The 20,547-nt window shown below is 43.1% G+C and overlaps 1 protein-coding gene and 1 long non-coding RNA gene across 3 annotated transcripts; one reads left to right on the forward strand and one right to left on the reverse strand.

Annotated features, from left to right (window-relative positions):
* Window positions 1-248: 248 nt before the first annotated feature.
* Window positions 249-14,018, reverse strand: LOC148663696 (interferon-induced very large GTPase 1-like). Of its 2 annotated transcripts, none has more exons than XM_088631409.1 (2): window positions 13,866-14,018; window positions 249-7,414 (listed from the first exon to the last, which is right to left on the reverse strand). In XM_088631409.1, the coding sequence occupies exon 2, from the start codon at window positions 7,406-7,408 to the stop codon at window positions 1,337-1,339; it is 6,072 nt and encodes a 2,023-aa protein (XP_088487535.1). In that variant the 5' UTR covers window positions 7,409-7,414; window positions 13,866-14,018; the 3' UTR covers window positions 249-1,336. The 2 variants fall into 2 exon arrangements, with proteins under 2 accessions (XP_088487535.1, XP_088487534.1); XM_088631408.1 differs by lacking the exon at window positions 13,866-14,018 and adding an exon at window positions 12,109-12,174.
* On the forward strand, window positions 10,075-12,840 carry LOC148663697 (uncharacterized). The gene is made up of 3 exons (XR_015936447.1): window positions 10,075-10,741; window positions 12,111-12,269; window positions 12,463-12,840. It is a non-coding gene; the product is annotated as an uncharacterized LOC148663697 (long non-coding RNA).
* Window positions 14,019-20,547: the final 6,529 nt, after the last annotated feature.

The raw sequence follows: 20,547 nt of genomic DNA on the forward strand, positions 1-20,547 counted from the left end.
ATTTCATTTCAGGCTTTGTCGGAACACTTTAAGATCTTTAAGTAGGGATCCTAATAATTTGACCATGGTGGGGGTTTCAGTGGTCTGGACTTGTAGTGTCATTTGACTGAAAGTGAAGAAAGTATACAGAATCGCTGATTGTAAAACTGGAGGGAACTGTACTGGCAGATTAATCTGGTATGATGTATTGCAAAATTGTATGTTTGTCAAACAACAAACAGTTCAAAATGAAGAAAACAACCCAAGTGAAATGTCACTACTTTTTAATGCTTGTAAAAAGATACAGTTTGTCACATTTGATTGTGATTTCCTTTATTAGATATTTAAGTTAGAAGCAGTAATTATCCCATCTGTCAGTACAGGAGCAGAAGAAAGTTTTGTCACCAACTGTCACCAATTTTCAATTACCATTTCAATGTATTGTGTTTCTATTGCAGTATATCATTTTTTTCCCTATTTTAATCTTTTTCCATTAATCACACACCAGAGGATATAAGAATTTATCAGCACAGTAAACATAAGAATTTTCCTACACAGAAAACCCGACCCCTGATGGAGTATGAGAGCAGATGCCGGGATTTCCTGTGGACATCACACCCACAGCTTCAAAATACAGCATGAAGTTCCTTAGTCAAACTCTGAATGACTTTTCACAAACAGCAAAACAAATGTCAGAATAAAGTTTAAAGATAAAACCAATTTCAGGTTAAAATAAAACACAATAGTTGCAGAAATCTGCAGTTACTCATTCACTATTCAGTGTCTAAATGTCTGTTGAGTGAGAGCTTTCTGTGACATTCTAGTACTGAAATAATTTTACTGGGAGACAGTTCTCTTTTTGGAACCTCAATCCTAAATCAATCTGAAGGCCATATGTTACCATATCTAACCCAGAGAGCTTCTCATCTGTTCATTAATAACCAGATTTGTTACAGATGAGCATGACGATATGATATGAGGACCTGTAAGACTGACTTGATCCGTAGGTGAGCTCCTGAAAGGATTGATCCATAATCCCTCTGAATCGGTGTCCCTGAATACCTAAATATTTACACTGATGTGGGTTTACTACACGTCTCTCAGGGCTGCTTCCTTTTTGCTTCTGTCCCAGTCTTGAGGGAGTTTACCCAGACCTGTGAATTTCAGTCCAAATTCCTGCTCGATCTTTATCCTAAAAGTACAGATGAACCATTTCCAGTAGAACTGTTTGTTTGATATCACTTCATTTTTACACCATTGCAGGTGTCAGTTTATACAAAAAGACATTTATATGAAAAGTTCATCTTTAAATTTTGTTATTAATGGTACTTTTTTCTTTCTCAGATCTAAAGTTACTTCATTTCCTCTTTTCAATTGTTTTCCACTCATCGGGAATTTCACCACTACCTTCAAATTTTAGCTTTAATTTCCCCTCCAGCTGTGACCTGAAAGTACAGATGAACCATTTCCAGTAGGACTGTTCGCTGTTATCTGGGGTGATGCTCCATCTACTGTAAGGTTCACCTGCTGCTCTGTAGGTCTTATAAGGGAAAGAACTACTGGAACTCAAAGGCCTGAATCTCTTGTCACTGCTGACTGAAGTGGTACAAAAATCAACAGAGAATTCATCAGTTCCACGGCGATGCCAGCCAGCCAGAGCTTTTGATCGGTGAAACTGGACACTGTGGTCAGTCTCATGGCCAGGGATGGTGTTTGTACAGATGGCTTTACAGAAGGGACACTGTTCCCAACATCCACTGAGCGCCTCACACAGAATCTCATCAGGTCTGAGTCTGAACATCTTTAAGTCAAGGTCAGGTTTGCTGCTGCTTTCTTTCTGAAGATTTTCCAGTATCTCCTCAAGTGATCTGTCCATCGTTTCTCTGAGGAACTTCAGGTCTGTGATGTCTTCATTTTCAATGTTTCTGAAGTCCTGTCTGGGGAGCTCCATATGATCACTGAGTGCTACACAGAAGTCATCCAGCCACAAGGTGGCACCACCATGTCTCTCTCTCACAGCTGCAGTGACAGTAGTGTTCACTGTTATAACCTGCTGTACTAGGTCAGTCAGATTGGTATTAAACATCACTCTCAGTTGATCACTGTTGTTTCTACAGTATCTTTCAACACGCTCCCTTATAAACCTCTCAAAATAATCCTTTGGCTGGTTAATATATTCCATATAGGAGTCAAAGTCCTCCTGCTCAGCGAGGTGTCTCAGAATGTGGTTCTCCAGGTTGGATCTGTTACCACTGAAAGCAGGGCAGTTAGATTTCATATCATCTGTGATCTGGATACAGGTCTTAGCACACACTGCCTGCTGGATCGCAGGTTTGAGACATCTGCACAAAAAATCTACAAAGAATGTGACAGATGTGGCTCCTTTACAGAAGCTCTTAAAAGAGTCAAGGTACTGATCCCTCTTACTCTCGAGGTAAATCAGAGGATTGTTGGCTCTCCTGAAGGCTGTGTGTAGTTTCTCAAATTGTGGTGCTGCAGTAAAGCACAGATAGACAGACAGTTCAAACTCGTACTCCTTTGTGAATATATTTTGCTCTGTAGACTTTTCATAATCAGTTATGTTACTTTTTATCAGCCCCAGGATTTCATGGATGAAGTTTTCATTGAAATCCACTTTCTCCCCTTCTCTCCTGTCAATGTATTTATTAACAGCTCTCTGTATGTGCTGAGTGAGTTCATTCCCATGAAACCCGCACTGTGGGTCTTGAGAAGTAACTGTGTTCCATACAGATCTTGCCCAGCTTTGTTTGATGTGTTTTTTCTTATTGAACTGGAACATCTCCTCTCTGTTGACAATCTTGTTGAGGACATCTCCCTGGTTCTTGAATTTCTCCAGCAGGATGTTCTGCACTGTGGCTCTGATGTCCAGCTGTTCCTCAGGGGGCAGCTCTGAGGACACTCTGGTCACCCAGCTCTTCCAGAGTCTGTCAAACTGCTCCTCCACTTTCTTATCACTGAGCTTCTGCTCCTTCAGTCTGGAAGCCAGGTCTTTGCTCATTTTAATCAGTTCTGATTCATATTCTGATTTCTTCCTGTCCAGCTCTAATCGGAATTTCTTCAGTCTGATCAGTTCATTGCTCTGTTTTCGGGTTTCTTCAGTGAGCTCATTCCTCAGGATCTCAAATCTTTTATCAACATTCACCTTCCAGTTAATCAAGATCTCCTGTTTTTTTTCCTCTTTAAAATACTTCTCTATTTCAGCTGTCAGAGTGCTGTAAACCCCATTAAATTCTCTCATCAGATCTGACAATGTCACAGCCTGAACTATATTATTGTTAATTTGGTTGCTCAGTCTGTTCTGTATCTCCAGGGCTCTTTTCCTCATCTTCCATGACCACTCTCCGTACTTCTCCTCCAGTTTACTGTAAACCAACATTTCCAGGGTGTTTCTGAAGCTGAAGACAAAGTTCTCCCCCAGCAGTGCATTCCAGACATCTCTGATCCGTAATTTAAACTCGGACAGTGAGGGAAACTTCACTCTAGGCTGCCACTGAGCAACACTGAGGAGCTTCATCTTCAGCTCCTGGACATTCTGGCTGTAGGAGGGGTTGGGAGGAGCCATCGGAGGGTCTCCTTCCAGAAGGTTTTTGAAGTAGAAAACCTGTGATTCCACATCGAACTGGATTATATCACTGAAGCCAGTAACTTCATGCTTTTCCTCTGTAGCAGCAATGCGGGCCATTTCATCCAGTTTCTCCAGGAGACACCTCCTTCCCTCCATATTCTTGTCATTCGCTGAAGCTTCTGCAACATTCTGGTGCACAAAAATACAACTTGGTTTGATCTGAACACTTGTCATTCTCAGAAATGCCTGGACGCAAATCTGGAGAATGTCCTGCATTTCAGACGGATTCTCTCCCATGATGTTGATAAGAGTCATGTCCCCAATCCCGATAATTAAAGTTGCTAATTCATTGTCATGACTCAGTGAGGTTTTATTACTGAGCTCTGGTGACCGAAGCCCCTCTGTGTCCACCACCAAGACAAAGTCATACTGCAGCTGGGCTCTGACCTCCTCACTCACTCTCACTAACTGCATGAACGCTCCCCTGGTGCACCTGCCTGCACTCACTGTGAACTGCAGCCCAAACATTGTGTTCAGCAGAGTGGACTTTCCTGAGCTCTGGACTCCAAGGACTGAGAGGACAAACACCTTTCTGTCTCCAAGTCTCTCAGTGAGCTTGTCCAGGACGGCCTCAATCCACACCAGGGGCACATGGGCAGCATCTCCGTCCATCAGCTCCAGAGGGTGTCCTGACATCAGCATCTCCGCTCCAACAGCAGGAAGGACACTGAGAAACTGTCTCTGATTTTTTAGACTCTCTCCTGATTGACCAGCTTCATAGAGCTGAGCGGTTTCTCTCATGAGGTGTTGAAGTCCGAGAGTAGCAGCACTAATCTGTTTAGATATTGTGTTCAGATCCTTCTGCAGTTTAATTTCCTGATCCTTGTCCTTACTCTTGTCTTTCAGTCTCAGTGTTGTCCACGTGGAGTGGTATTTCTCCTGAAGTTCATTCAGCGTGTCTGCAGTCAGTTCATCTAGATACATCCCTAGCCAGTGCAGCATGAACAGCTTGGTGTCTTGTGGATCTGCTGAAGTTAAACACTCTAGGAAGGATCTCGTGAAGTCATGGAGAGGGAAAGCTCTCTTCAGCTGTTCATGACGGAGGGCTGTTTTCTCAGCTCTGATCTCACTCATTTGCTGTTCAATACTTTTGTTCGCTTTGCTGTTCAGACGATATTGTTCTTTGTCCTTCATGCACCACCTGTGCCACAGCTCACCCTGCAGAGGCAGCAGAGTCTCTTTTAGGGTTGATAATCTCTCCTCTTTCAACAGATTCAACAAAATCTTGGCCTTTTCCTTCCCTTCTGTACAGAATTCGCTTTCTTCATCCACCCTGAACTGCTGTCGTCTCGCTGCCTGTAAGTATGTCTGCAGGCTGGAGGTCTTGTTCACAGTGGAGATGCAGTGTTTGATGTGTGAACTGATCTCATCAGTCAGATTACCTTCGCTCCTGTTCTTGGCTGCCAGTCTCACTTTGGTTGGATTGTTTCCTGGAGAGACTTTACTCTGTCCAGCAAACAGACAGATCAGGGGGACAGGAGAGTTGGAAAGAGCCTCAGCTTTCTTCTTCTCTTCTCCAACCAGCGGAGACTCTGGGATCAGAAGCACGTTGACAGTGCTGACCTCCTGGAGAAACTGCAGCTGCTCTGGGTGTTGGCTGGCATCTCCGTGAAGGTTCAGGAAAGCCACACAGCTGTCGAACACGTCGTCCTTCCTGCCTCCTGGACAGTACCAGGCGATCTCCACCACCCCGTCCATGAGCAGGCAGTCTGGGGAGCTGCCCCTGCAGTGCCGGTGGAAAAACACACTGTGTCTCTTGGGGCTGATGACACTGTTCAGGATCTGGGATTTTGAGATGGAGGATGATCCCAGCCTGATGAAGGACACAGTTGGCACTGGAGTGTTGAACATGTCCCTGCAGTTGTGTTTCACAGAGCTGCCTCTCACTGAGAGCTCCTTACTGCACCAGGACCTCTTGACCTGCCTCAGGGCCCACAGAGGGAGCTCCACTGCCCCAGTCTCAGGGCTGGGCACCAGGAGGGGCAAGGCAAACTGACAGGTGGAGAGCTTGTTGAAGAGGAACGCTCTCAGGAAGTCACCAGAGCAGTGGAACACAGCCATGTGGACGTCCATGGGGTGAATATATGAGTCTAGTTTGTTATCCTCTTCATCTTCCTCCTGTCCAACGCTGAAGAAGTCACTCCTTTTGTTTTTACTGGAACACTGGTTGTCTGGACTGCTTTTCTTAAATTCATTATCTGGAAGTTTCAGTACAAAAAACCGAGCACTGTAGTCCAGCGTCATGAGCTTGTAGAGATAGTAAGAACACAGCTGTGTCTCTGTTGTTGGCTTCTTGGCACTGAGTGATAGACTGTCAATGACAAGAACCTCTGATTTTTCAATTTTGCTGGAATACACAGACTTAATTCCCAGTTTTTGAAGCAAATTAGTAAAATCTTCCATTTTCATTTTATTAACAATGTGTGTCAACATCAGGTCTGCGTCCTGCCCTGTGATCCTTCTGTAGGCCTCCAGCAGGCTGCTGCTCAGTCTGAAAGGGTCTGTGAAGTCTTGAGTGTGAGCAGACAGGATGATGTCCCACACAGGAATCAAACTGGTTCCTCTGTCTATCACCTGCCAGGTCCTGTTACTGCTGACCAGAGCACACTTCCACTGCAGGTGATTGTTGGTTTCAGCAGGTCCCCCAGTTTTAGAGACAGAAAGCTTCACTCTGCTCATCTGTGCTTCACTGTAGCTCCCAGTAAAGGATCCTTTCAGCTGTGATGCAGACACGCTCACTTCACTTTTAGGCGCAGTGATTGAAAAAAATATTTTTTTCAGTAATAAGAAATGTTTTCTGATTCCAGCGACATTGCTCTCTTTAGGTGAACATAAAGAGGTTAATTTACTGTATCCAGCACCAACATAGAGATGTAAGGCTTCAGATATCAGGCTGTTCATCTGTCTGACTTCACTGCTGCTGAACCCCTGGGCAGAGGCCTTCCACCAGAACACCCCACCAAAGTGAAGAGGACCCTGGTCAGCGTGGGAACCAAATCTCTTGAAAAACTCACCAACTCTGTCCAGTAACTCAGGGGTCATGTCACCCTCATCACTGTTGATCAGCACTGCTTCTATGTCTCTAAGGTCTTTCATGGCAGCACTTGACAGCTTCAGTTTGTCCTTCTGAATAAAGCTGGACGCCAGTGGGACATAACTGTACATCGTTTTCCACACGCAGGACTCTTCAGAGGAGGATGTGTGAGATTTCCCCTGTTCTTTAGTACAGTGTGACTTTTCTGTTGTGTTTTCAACAGTAAAAACTTTAAATCTAACTTTTGCTGAAATGCTAAAAGTGTAGCCGAGCTTTTCCACGACCTTCTGGAAGAAGGTCAGAGATGTGCAGGAGGAAAATGCTTCCTTCTCATAAAGCGAGCTGTGCTGGGGTCTGTGCAGTGAGAAGCCCTCAGGAACCTCAATGAGCTGCTCTCTCTTCTCCAGCATGTTCTCCAGAATCCCAGTGCAGTAGACTCCCTGCAGAGCCAGGCCTCCAGACGCGCTTCTTAACACATCCTCATCAGGAACATTCCCAGGGTGAGACAGGGAGGAGTCTTCCAGAAGGTTGAGCTGTTGGTGCAGATTTTCCACCAGCTCGTTTAGAGACTCTCCAGCAGGTACCCAGCATTCCTGAGGAACGTCAAGGGCTGAGCGAATCTTGTCTTCCAGTTCTCTCACCTCAGCACTGTTTCGGTCTTTGCCTCCCTTGTGCAGTTTCTGAAGCTCTGTGAGGTCTTGTCTCACCTCGTCCATTCTCTCTCTGAAAGACTCCTCTGGGTTTTCCATCTTGTCCTAGTTCATCAGAAAAAGAGGAGAAAAGAGAAAGCTGTAAGAACTTGGTTTTGGATCACAACTTCTTCTGGGCCAAGAAGAGAAAAAACCACTGGTCCCTCTTTTTTCCCAGAATTTATTAAAAAAACTACACAGTATTTTCAGGCAGAGCTAAGTCAACTGCATCACAAAGTAGAGGAAATACATTGTTTGCCCAGGTATGAAGCCCAATGGTTTTCAATATCATGGTGATACACAGAGTCTTTAACTGCTGATTTGTGTCATTATCGATGGAGGGCAGGGATCCTGGCCAGCCATATCATAAAATTTATTTACTACAATACATTCCTAATGTTATGCTTTGGGCCCTGAGATCTCGGCACAGTGCTTAATGACAAGCCAAGCTCCAAGTGCAGGTTCACAGCGGAACCTCTTCAGGCTTTTAATGAGAGATGATGAAGTAATAAGGCAGGCTGATTGAAACCAGAGCTGTATAAAATAATTGGAAGTTGGAAAAAAAGCTGCCTTGATGCAGCAGAGAGACTGGTTTGAATACAGCTGTCGGAATTGCAGAGAGTTATGCCAGCGGAAGGAGACTGTCTGGAGATGGTGGGAGAGCTGTAGCTTTGAAGGAAAAAGAGAAAAAAGGGTAAAAAAATCACAAGCCACAGAAAAATAGAGGTGAATGTTCTCACTGATTGAGTGCTTGTGACTTTTTTTGGATGTAGCATCTGCTTCGTGGTCTGTCTAGCAGCAGAATAACAAAAAATTAAGCAAGAGATGTCAAAGTATGAAACTAAAAGCTGGAGGCTGGCTGGAGGCCGCGCGGATATAAGACCCCGGAGGCCTCTGAGGGTGCCGTGCAGAGATAAGGCCCTTATTGACTTTAAGTTGAAATTGCTGCCAAACACTGCGAGTCAGAAACAGGTACAGCCTCGAGTGCAGATGAGATGGACTGGCGAGCGTCCGTATCTGATGCACTGTCCTGAGGCTGCAGAGACTGCTGCTTAGACCAAAGACTGGCTTCATGTGCTGGGCGACGCTGGCGCTGAAAACTTCTGCAGAGCTCAGTGAGAAGAGCTGGATTAAATCCAATACTGCCGAGCAGACCTACGTGCTATACTGAAGCCAAAATATCTGCCAAACAGTTTGCTGGACAGAAACATGGAGCCCTTGCTACAGGTTCCTGAGAAGTGATAATAATAAACCCGAACACTAACACTAACCCCAAACCCGTGAACTCCTGAATAAGTAGGCTCGCACTTTCACATTCATTGACCTGACAGCCTCGGGTGAAGTACAGAAGGAGGTGATAAAATTTCCCCTTTTTCATCTTTCTCCATCTCACAGGATTACAAACACCAACCAGGGCAGGAGTGTAACACAAAGATCAACTACAGAGAAAACACCACCACACAAAGACAACACATGAATGTCTTCACATTAGCCAGTCTGGGGCACAGGCTGTATATTAACACTGACAGGCTGGAGGAACTCAGTCTCTTTAGTCCGAAGGAAGTGTCCCACACTGACAGGCTGAGAGAACTGAGTCTCTTTAGTCTGAAGGGAGTGTCCCACACTGACAGGCTGAGGGAACTGAGTCTCTTTAGTCTGAAGGGAGTGTCCCACACTGACAAGCTGGAGGAACTGAGTCTCTTTAGTCTGAAGGGAGTGACCCACACTGACAGGATGGAGGAACTGAGTCTCTTTAGTCTGAAGAGAGTGTCCCACATTGACAAGTTTAAAAAACTTTTTGTCTTTCAGCAGGCAGAGCAGAACACAAAAGGAAACATATTTACTCATATTTTCCATTTCTCCACTTCAGGAGAGTTTTAAAGAGCTATACTGTCCTAATACAAACTATTTATTTAACTATTTATTTATTTTAACTATTTAATAAAAACTATATTAACTTCATAATTGATTAAGAACAAACTTATAAATATCTACTCTAAAGTATCTGTCTGTAGGAACAGTAGTTTATAAGTATTAAGTAATAATGAGATTTTTACAATACAATTATTTATGTTTCAAGCATAAGATTTTTAATTAAATATACACTATATACAGTTCCTCTCATGCCTGGAGTTGATGGGATACAGTGTTTTGATCAGGACGTCTCTGAAGAGGAAACACAATTATTACAGGTAGACATGATTAATACTGTAGGTGCCAACTGAACTACACTGGCTACAGGTCTGACAGAACCCACTCATATGAGCAGTTGAGCACAAACAGAAGAGTAGTTACAGTGGATATAAGAAGTCTACACACAATTATTGAAATTGCTGGTTTTTGTGATGTAAAACCAGAAATCAAGATAAATCATGTCATACATTTTTCCATCTTTAATGTGACCTTGCAAACACAAAATAGATAAAAGAGAAAAACAAATAGATAATTATTAGGAAAAAAATATTGAAATTAAAAAACCTACAACACCCTGGTGGCAAAAGTGTGCACACCCTTTTATAATGGGGGCTGTAGCTGTGTTCAGAGTTAACCAATCACATTTAAAATAATGTCCGAAGGTAAGCAGCATACACCTGCCATCAATGAAAGTGATTCTGATTAACCCCAAATAAAAATCAGCCGTTCCTGTAGGATTTCCTTGAAACTTTCAGGTTGCATCCTACTGGGACAGCCTTGGTCTGCAAGGAGCTGACAAAACATCTACGAGATCTTATTGTTGAAAGGTACCGATCAGGAGAGGGATATGAAATCTCCCCCACTCCCTCCCATCATATTATGATGTCTCCTAATGTCTTCCTATACCCACAAGGACTGTACTCCTACACCACTACACACACATGTAAGCCGAAATTGTTCTGTCCCGATACAATAGCCCAGTAAAACTGTACCGGTCAAAATATTTATTAATTAACCATACTATTTTTAACCATACTATTTTTGCACTGTTCCAAGAATGACCTTGCACTGTTTTTGTCCTGTTATATTTTCTCTGTTTGCACAGTTTTTGATTACTTGATTACATGTTATTTATGTTATGTTATTACACATTACTGTTATTGCTATTGTGTTACTGTCTATTGTCTTATCTTCTGTCCTATTTATATACTGCACCTGAGTGACTAATGAGGAACACTTTTCATTATACTATGCACCTTTGTAAGTATAATGACAATAAAGTTGAATAAAGTATAAAAGAATATCATAGGCATTGGATGTACCATGCAGCACTGTGAAGACTATCATCAATAAGTGGAGACACAGGGACAAGATGAGGATAACCCTCCAAAGTTGATGATAGGACAAGGAGAAAACTTATCAGGGAGGCTATCAAGATGCCTACAGCAACATTAAAGGAGCTGCAGGAATTTCTGGCAGGTACTGGTCACTCTTTGCATGTGACAATGGTCTCATGTATTATGCACACGTCTGGGCTATGGGGTGGGGTGGCAAGACAGAAGCCATTATTCACAAAAAAGAACATCCAAGCCCATCTAATCACCCCAAACCATGTAGGAAAATGTCTTATGGTCTGATGAGACAAAGGTTTAACTTTCTGGCCTTAATTCTAAAAGATGCGTTTGGTACAAAGACAACACAGCCCATCATCCAAAGAACACCAAACCTACTGTGAAGCATGGTGGTGGCAGCATCATGCTCTGGGGCTGCTTCTCTTCAGCTGGGACAGGGGCTCTAGTCAAGATAGATGTGATAATGACTAGCTCCAAATATCAAGATATTTTGGCACAAAACCTGCTGGCCTCTGTCAGAAAGCTGTAGATGAAGTGGAATTTCACCTTCCAACATGATAACGACCCCAAACACACATCCAAGTCAACCAAGGAATGGCTTCAGAAAAAGATCAAAGTCTTGGAATGGCCTAGTCAGAGCCCAGACCTCTATCCCATAGAAAACCTCTGGAATGATCTAAAGAGGGCTGTGCACAGGAGATCTCCTGGCAATTTGAAGGAGCTTGAACTTTTTTTGCAAGGAAGAGTGGCATAAAATCGCAAAGTCCAGGCCTTTACATGATTTATCTTGATTTCTGGCTTTACATCACATAAACCTGCATAATAATATTTCAGAAGGGTGTGTAGACCTTTTATATCCACTGTACATAACGAATCTCACTTAACCAGTCTGACACCCAACGTGTCTGTTCATGTCAAAAAACAGCTCTCGTCTGAGCCAATGGAAATGGGACAGAGAGAGAATGAATTCCAATAAGCACTGAGAGAACTTGAAAGATAAAAGCTATTTTAACCTCAGCATTTGACTAACTTGGTAAAATGTCAACTGAAGTTGCTGATAAAAATTCTCATCTTCTTCCCCCATCGTAAAATGCAGATTTAAATTTTTAACACCTTTTTTAATTTTACTGCGATGACCCCTCCTATCTCAGAGATGAAAAACACCCAACCTTCACCTTCATTAGAAACGCAGATGAGAAATTAGTTTAGATTAGAACTCAATTACAAACTAAATATCATCAAAGCAGACCAGCTTCCAGAAATTCACAAAAAACAACCATTTGTCTCCAGAAGTGTCTCTACAGGTCTGGGCTCTGAGGACAGTCTCAGGCAGGACTATGCAGAGACACTGCAACACATTCTGATCAGTTAGTTTTAATCTAAATCTCACTACTTGATTGTTACCAAGAAAACCCCAGCATTCTGACAGCCCAGTGACTTCATCCATCCTGCTTGTTTTTTCTGTTTTTGTAAAGTTCTACTTTCTGTACTTACAGGAATCTCTCGCTTCTCCGTGTCTGGAGTCTGGTGTTCACTCCTGAAGAGCTGGGCTCACACTTTCACATTCGTTTACCTCCACAGCCTCTGGTGGCATAGGAGTGTGAACATGTTACTGCAGCTCCTAAAACTTCCCTGACAAGGAACTTCTGCTTCAGGTAAAAGACACCACTCGGTTTGAGCCCCTGTTTATTAACATGAATTATAAGTATTAATACTACGTATTAGCATCCTTCAGCGTTTCCATCTGCTGTTCATGTTTTAACAGCTCATTGCCAGGGGGGCTAGTTTACTCTCTGACTGCTTTGTTGGCTCAGTCCCAAACTTGTCCCATTCCTCTGTGCCACACAGGTTCTAAAGCACCAGACCACTGGAGCCCAGTTGGACAGGAGGGAGGTGGTTAGGTGGTTTCACTGCTCACAGGGTCTCGGACACCAACCAGGGCAGGAGTGGAAGTAAGGAGATCTGCTACAGGGGAAACACCACCACACGTGTGTGAGCTCCTACCCAGCAGCCCCTCTGGGGAACAGGCTGCATCACCGCCTGCAGTATGCCCGCAGTTCTTGTCTTTCCAAAGGTCTATAAGGCGATCGAAGATCCTGAAGAAAGCTTGAGCTGGTATCGCTCTAGGTTGAGCCTAGGGGGTTAAGGCCAAGCAGCAGCTGAGCTGGGTGGGATCCGGCAGCAACGTTCTCTCTCTGCTCTCTCCTCTCCCCTCCCCCTTTCTCTTGCTCCGCTATCCTTGGCCTCTTGGCTGGGAGTAGGTACTCGTGGCCTGCCCGCGGTGCTTGCTTTCTTCCTCGAGACTGGGAAGCGCTATCCGCTCCCTCTCTCTCTGCCTCCTTGGCCTCTTACTTTCCTTCTCCCAGCCAAGAGGCCAAGGAGGCAGAGAGAGAGAGCGGATAGCGGATAGTCTCGAGGAAGAAAGTAAGTGTTTATAAAGTTGATACCCTGACTACTCTGAAGAAATACCCAGATGTCCAGTCTTCTCTTCTAATGTTTTGGGAAAAAGCTCTCAGTTGTTGTAAACAGTACAGTGAAGACTGCCTCTGAGAAACACCCAGGTAACAACCATGACTGATCATGTCTGCTGCTGTCATTAACACTCATGTAAACACAACACCATCAGCAAACAGCCAGGCTTCACACCCCTGAACACCAACAGTGAACCACTGGGGTTCATATCACTAAACACCATCACCGAACAGTCAACATTCACATCACTGAAGACCATCAGCAAAAAGCCAGGGTTCACACCATTGAACACTGTCAGGGAACACTCAGTCAGGTTTCACATCACTGAACACCATCAGAAAACAGACAGGGGCTCACAGCATTGAACACCGTCAGAGAACAGTCAGGTGTTCATATCACTAAACACAGTTGGCAGTCAGGGTTCACATCACTGAACAGCTTCAGAGAACAAGCGGGGTTCACACCACTGAAGACCATCAGGAAACAGTGTTTGTACATATGAAGTGAAGAATCAAGTTTTACAACTTCTGATTAAAAGCCAGTGAAATATTCCGTCAAATCCACACACATCAGGTTTTATAGTTTTATGACAGTAGAAACTAAAAGTAAATCAGTTCCCATCTGTCTCCTAGTTCAGACCCCGTGCGTTTGACAGGCACAACAAACTCTAAGCAGACAGAAATAAACTTTTCCAGCTGTTGCTGTGCTCTGCGACAGAGAAGAGACCCCCTGTGACTCCCTTTCCGATACTCTGACAGTTAGAACAAGAGAAAACTCACCAGGGCTGAGCGCTGAGCTCTCAGATGCCATTTCTCCTTTTTTCCAGTTGATCTGAGCGAGTTGTTTCCCGTCTGCTCTGTGATGCTGGTTTGGCGCCACCTGGTGGAAAAGTAACACTGCTACATAGACTGATGGATAAATTAAATAATAATTCCTTACTCTTACATAACGCTGTTCTTGACACTTCACTCAAAGTGCTTTACAGGTAATGGGGATACCTAAAGACAGAAATGAATCGATGATTATTATGTCATCAGAATACCGAAGTCACAGCACTTCAGTCGACACCCCTACTCTCACACACAGCATCCTGGATCTGTACTGACCAACAGTCAGGACACTGGGGTCCACACCCCTACTCTCACACACAGTGTCCCGGGATCTGTACTGACCAGCAGTCAGGACACTGGGGTCCACACCCCTACTCTCACACACAGTGTCCCGGGATCTGTACTGACCAGGATACTGGGGTCCACACCCCTACTCTCACACACACTGTCCCGGGATCTGTACTTACCCAGCGTGTCTCTGGTTTATAACCTTTCTTATATCCAGACAGATAAGGGAGGGATATTGACTTTTACGTAAGAATAAAAGAGGAAAACTGGTGCCAAATCCTGCTCCCACAGCCCAGCGCGAGACCAGACACTGGCCGTCAGGCTCGAGGAGAGAGCGCCGGTTGCTAGGCGACGCTCTGAGTTGGAAAATCCCGGCCAGAGCGCTCTAGCTCCTCTCAGTGCTGTTTTATTCCCAGGTGAGGAACTGCGTCTTTCCTGGAAATTCCAGGAATGACTCGGAATCCCCCGCCAGGTCCTTCCAGCGGGAATCTCCTGTGGGCTGGGAGGGATGGCGGAGGCTCTTCCCTGGTGTTTCTGCAGATGAGGGGAGTCCTGCTGCCCGTGTGGCGGCACAGCTGGTAAAAACGCTCCCTGTGCTGTGGGTGTTGTGGGCTGCCAGTGTTTCCGAGAGAAATTGGTTGTTTGTGTGGGAAGATGCTCTTTCCTCAGGAGGGAAAAAGTCCATCTGGGGCTCAGCTGGAATAACCGAGCGGGAAGGAAAGTTCTGGAAGTGCGCATCTCCTCTCCGTCTGCTTCAGTCCCAGTTACTGCGACACTGGGACAGAACAGGAGTGACGAGCGAGCCTTCTTTCCTACACGGGGTATTAGTGGGTTTTTTTTTAGGAAACAGGACAGAGATATATAAAAGGATACCAGAGGGAGAGAGTCCTGAATCTCTCAGTTCTTGTCTTGATCCGGGTTGTACCCAGTTCCAGTTTAAACTGGTTTAATTAACTCTTTAAACTGAGTGTCTTCAGTCATTAACAAAGGTCCGTCCAGTTTCTATGCGCTTTATCCAGTACAGGGTCGCGTCTTTCACACTAATGAAATGTAAAGAGTTAAAACTCATTGAAATGAGCAATAAAACCTGGATTTACCAGAGAAACAGGGGAATTTATTAAAACGAGACTGTATTAAATAGGAGTCTACTTCATCAGTGTGAACAACGCTTTCTAATATCACTTCCAGCTTTTTTTAAGCTTCTTTGATCCTGTTGTTTATATATACATATTTATTAATACCTCATATTGTATTTCGGTACTGCAGCAGTGATATGAGCCTGGTATGTTCACCCACGGCTATTTTAAAGAAGAATAGGAGGAGAATAATGGAGGCAGGTAGTTCCCTCTCGTAACCCTGTCTGAACGAGTAACATGATGCAAGCTTCACTAAGAGACGGTGGCTTGGTAGCACTTGGTAGAAAAAAAATAGTTCAAACTTATTCTACAGAGCCACAGCTAATAGAAAATCACCATGGTTTTCTCAGATAAATGTCTTTGCTGAAGTTGCTGGGGTTTATAGAGCACCTCCCATCCTCAGACTGGGACTGTGCAGCCATGGACAGGGAGTGGTCTCACCCCGCTCCCGACCAAACAAACATCTGTGCCTCTTCAAAAATACCTCAGATCTATTCTACGGACCCTCAGCTAATAGAAAATAGCCATGGTTTTTTCAGATAAGCGTCTTTGCTAAAGCTACTGGGGTTTATAAGACTACTTGCTGTTCCCAGACTGGGACCGTGCAGTGATGGTGCAGGGATTGGTCTCATTCCCCTCCCGACCAAACCAAAATTTGTGCCTCTCCAAAAGTGACTCAGATCTCTTCTACAGACCCCCCAGCTAATGGTATATAACCATGGTTTTGCCAGATGAGCATCCTTTGCCAATGGTCCTGGGGTTTATAGGGGCCTTTTAGCAGCGGATACTAGATTTGTCTCGAAGGGCATGTTATTGCAATGTGGGCATTGTTAACACTTCACCTTTCTGGTTTGAAATAAAGTGTAAATTTCACACTTTTTCCCTACTGTCTATGGGATAATTGTTTGGGGTGTAAATGTAAGACATATTATAAAACTTAGGAATTTTGCTATATTAAATTTATTAGAGTGTATTGAAACAGCCAAAAGATTGAATAGACCTTCAATGGTGATGTATCTTTTCTGGGAAGGTGGCTCTGCCACAGACATGGTATGCAGCCTTTTTGAGTTGATGTAATGTGGAAACGATGGGTTACATGGTGCCCAAGTACCAGTTGATAACTGATCCCCCCCATGCGTTCCGATAGACTGGGAAGTAAAGATACCTTGCAGGTGTTCTGTATCAAAACACTACACTATGGTATTTTCTCTTAAATCAGATCAGTTTTTATTATTTCGAGTGTAGAACTACTCAGACAACATTCAAGTGCTGCTTTAGTTATCTGGCCTATTATCCTCTGGACACAACAATTCTGCACAGCACAGAGGGGAGGAAAAACCTCATTTAACTGCAAGAAAACCTCCGGGAGTCCACGGCTTGGGAGTCCAATTTTGGACGATAGATGTTTCACAAGAAATTCTCTTACTGTATATTAGATTCTATTTCAATTTTACATGGTTCGGCAAATATGGGTATTTTTGAAAATCTGAATAGCTTTAGATCCCAGAAGGCTCTTGAAAGTCTTGTGTATTGTTACAGGTAACGCTGCCCGTTTCTTCGTCACTGATTGCAAGCTATTCAAAGACTCGTTCAGTGCCTCTTTACTATGCAGTGGAGTTGATATGTAACTGTTCAGTGGCTCCAGGTTTTTTTATGTTTCATGAGTATTGACATTCTCAACTGTGAGTACATAGTTTGACCAACATATGTCTCTGTCTGATGCCTCCTTTATTTCCAGAAAACAAACACAACATTAGTTTAGTTTATGCTATGTGTTGGCTGTGTTGTGATGTTTTCATCATTTACTTTAATTCTAAATTTCTGTCCAGTGCACAAAAGTACCACCCAATAATGTTCACCTCTGTTTATAGACTTTCCTTCATGGCATATTGTTGATTTAATAGTACATTGCACTTTACCAACACCTTCCAATTCCAACTGCAGTTCTCAGTGGAATGTGCTCTGGGAATCAGAATCACAATAGTTTGTGGACAAGAGCTAAATCGTTGCTTCCAGACCACTGTTTAATGATAAGTAGCTTGTTGTGATAATTTGGATGACCATCAATTTTGCATTTATCATTTAGACTAAAAATGTGTGATTATCTTGATAGGGGTTTTTTGGAATGAATGCCTGAGATGTTGAGGAATTTTCTTTTCTTGTTCCATTCCTCCTCTTTCACAAGGGCAGGAGACTTACTTATTCTAGACAAATTCAGTCTTATCTTATCACAACATTCCCTTTTATGTGCTTTGTAAAAAGTTCCTAACCTTTCCATACATTCATTTTGAACTTTACCTCAGAAGTTGATGTAGTCCATCCATTTTTTGGTATTGCTGAAATCTGCCTATTAGTATTTCTGTCCATATTGGGATTGATGACAGAATTTCTTTTTACAAAAAAAGGTTTCGAACCAAAATAGGCATTGGGCCCTTTGTTCTCCTGTCTGTTTATATCCGCCATTGCCTTAATGTATTTTTTTTAAACAGTGAAGAAATTGAATAATTTTAATTCTCTATGCATCCAAAATCAATATCTGAGTCCTCAGCACCTGTAACAGTGGGGACACTGCTAGTGCTCAGCTGTGACACTTGACTTTCGAGATTGGAAATAGACTGGGTGACAAGTGTGTTACTGTATCTACTACCCATGAAAATGCAGGTGTCATAAATATTAGCGGACAGGTCTTCGAATCCCGTGGAATTAACTACGACACTGAAGATATACTGTATATGCCAACATTGTGCTTTTGACTAGACTGCTTTTTCACTAGTTTGCATCATAACATGTCTTTAACTGGCCCTAACTAAAGTACACCTTAATTCATGGTCAGGTGCAGTCCTTTTGAGATAGCTTTCCATAGTGTCCCCATTGAAAATATTTAGTCATGCTCTGAGCAGCACTATGGAGCGGTCACTTTTAATTTGAAAAGGTAGTGTGAGTAAGCTGACCAGAGGAAGGGTCATCCAGGACAGGTATTTCAGGATGAACTGCTCGACATACTCGACTTAGACCTAAGCAGGAGAAACCAGCTGACCCGCGTAGGGAAAGGGCTAATTCCGAAAAACAACAGGAAACAGGTGTGTCCCATCAGGAAACAAAATATAAATGCCCCGGAAGCGGTGAACCAGTGCGGAAGTCAGAGTAATATGATGCAAGCTACACTAAGTGACATGGAAGTGTATGTCAACAGCTGAATTTCAATCAAAATAAATATCCTTCAGCTACCACAGTAGCGTATGAGGAGTATAGCAACATTAAGCGAAGTGACAGGAGATGAGTAAAAAACAAGGAAGGGCTGGAGCGTCCTTAAGAGGAGGAGTTTACGAAAGTGACACAGCTAACTTTAACAACCCCAGAAACTTCAGCAAAGACACCTATCTGGCAAACCAAGATGATTTTCTATTAGCTATACATCTCTAGAGTAGATCTGAGGTATTTCTGGAGAGGCACAAATGTTTGTTTAGCTGTAAAGGGAGGGGTCACTGCATGGTCCCAGTCTGGGAACGGCAAGTTTTCTTATAAACCCAAGCAACTTTAGCAAAGACACTTATCTGAGGAAACCATTGTGATTTTCTATTAGCTGTGGGTCTGTAGAAGAGATTTGAGCTACTTTTGGAGAGGCACGATTTTTTTGTCAGAAATTAGACTTTTTCCTGTCTAGAAAAGCACAGCTCTGTGTCCATTTGCAAGGAGGAAGCAATATAAAAACGATTGCAAGAATTAAAAAAAACTTATGAAGAACAGCTATTTCCTATTACCTGTGGGTCTCTTTATCACATTCCACCTAGTTTTGAGGATGGACAAAGTGTTGTGCTATAAATGTGACTTTACCTGGTCCAGGATTATTTTTTCTCAGGCAGGTTTTAGGGGACTTTTATTTTGAAAGATGCTGCCAAGCCAGCGTCTCTTAATGTAGCATCACGCTACTCCAGGCGAATGCGCTACAATATTAGTATGGAACCTGTAAGTAAGCAGATAAAATATCACAGGTGGACATTTTGGTAAAGTTTGACATTCGTTTTGTTTTTTTAAACTTTTTTTGTCCCTGTAGTAGTAATGAGCACTGTAATGTAGCGAGCTGCACTCAAAGCGCGATCAGAGCATTACTTTCGGTGTGTTTCTCATATAGCCGAACACACAAAAATAGTCCACTATTATGCAGTAGCTTATTATGAACACGTCTCTTTCAGGTTTGAGAAAATCTGTATTTTGTCTTAATCCAAATGTCAACAGCCAGTAATCAACCAACAATTAAAATTTAGAATTTAAACCTTTAAACCGTGCTGTATATTGCACTGCACATTATTGCGCAGTCCAAAGATTTACTCTAGGAGGCTGCTGCTGGTAAAACTGGCTCTGGCTTGAGTGTGTGTTCTGGATGAATTGTAATGCGTGATGGTTTTCTGATGAAGGATTTCTTCACGCGTTTCTTTAGGTTAAACAAAGGAGGGAGGAAGGGTAATTTCTGCAATTGCCAGTAACCGGAGAACAGCTTATCAACATGCTGAAACCAAACATAACTGAAGACAAACGGGTTACACCTTTAATAAAACACACTCTGTTTTATTAACAGACACTCCGGCTCAAACCTGTGTCCTAAAGTGGGTAATGTCACCCTCATTAATCAACGTGCTTATCACACAAATCCTGCTAAACTAGAAGCGTTGCAGAAGGTGATATACTGTACATGATTTAATGGAGCACTGTTTAATTCGAAGAAGGAAATGAACGCTAAACTCCACCAGGCATCGTGTGTGCTGTTCAGCTATGAACAAGTTTAACTTTAGACAAGGACATGTGCTCTGTTCCCTTTTGTAACAGGGTTATTAGACACAAGAAGAGCAATGTTGGACAATGTGTGGCTCAGGGGGAATTTTTCTGTAAACATAAGAGTTATAGAGGAGACACATTGTGTATCGTGTCTTCTTACACTTGTAAGAATGTTCCAATTTTATTGAGATATGGAAGATATTATTTATGACATTAATAATAAATAATGAATGACAAGCTGGAAAGTGAAGAGTTACAGAGCAGACACGTCAAGTCTCGTCTTTTCAGCTTGGAATTTAACCTCAGAGCGATCCCTTTGGTTTTTATTTCTTACATGGAAAGTCGTGTACTGCTCACAAAGTAGCTGACAACCAATTATTGCTTTAAGGATTTAAAATCTGTCCTGTAGCTTTATTTAATTGAATAGAAACCCG

This window comes from Lepisosteus platostomus, chromosome 5 (genome assembly GCF_059453375.1).
Source record: "Lepisosteus platostomus isolate fLepPlt1 chromosome 5, fLepPlt1.hap1, whole genome shotgun sequence".
NCBI classification, from domain to species: Eukaryota; Metazoa; Chordata; class Actinopteri; order Semionotiformes; family Lepisosteidae; genus Lepisosteus; species Lepisosteus platostomus.

Coding starts and splice junctions, on each gene's coding strand:
- LOC148663696 (XM_088631409.1), bottom strand. CDS start 7,408: ATGGAAAACCCAGAGGAGTCTTTCAGAGAGAGAATGGACGAGGTGAGA.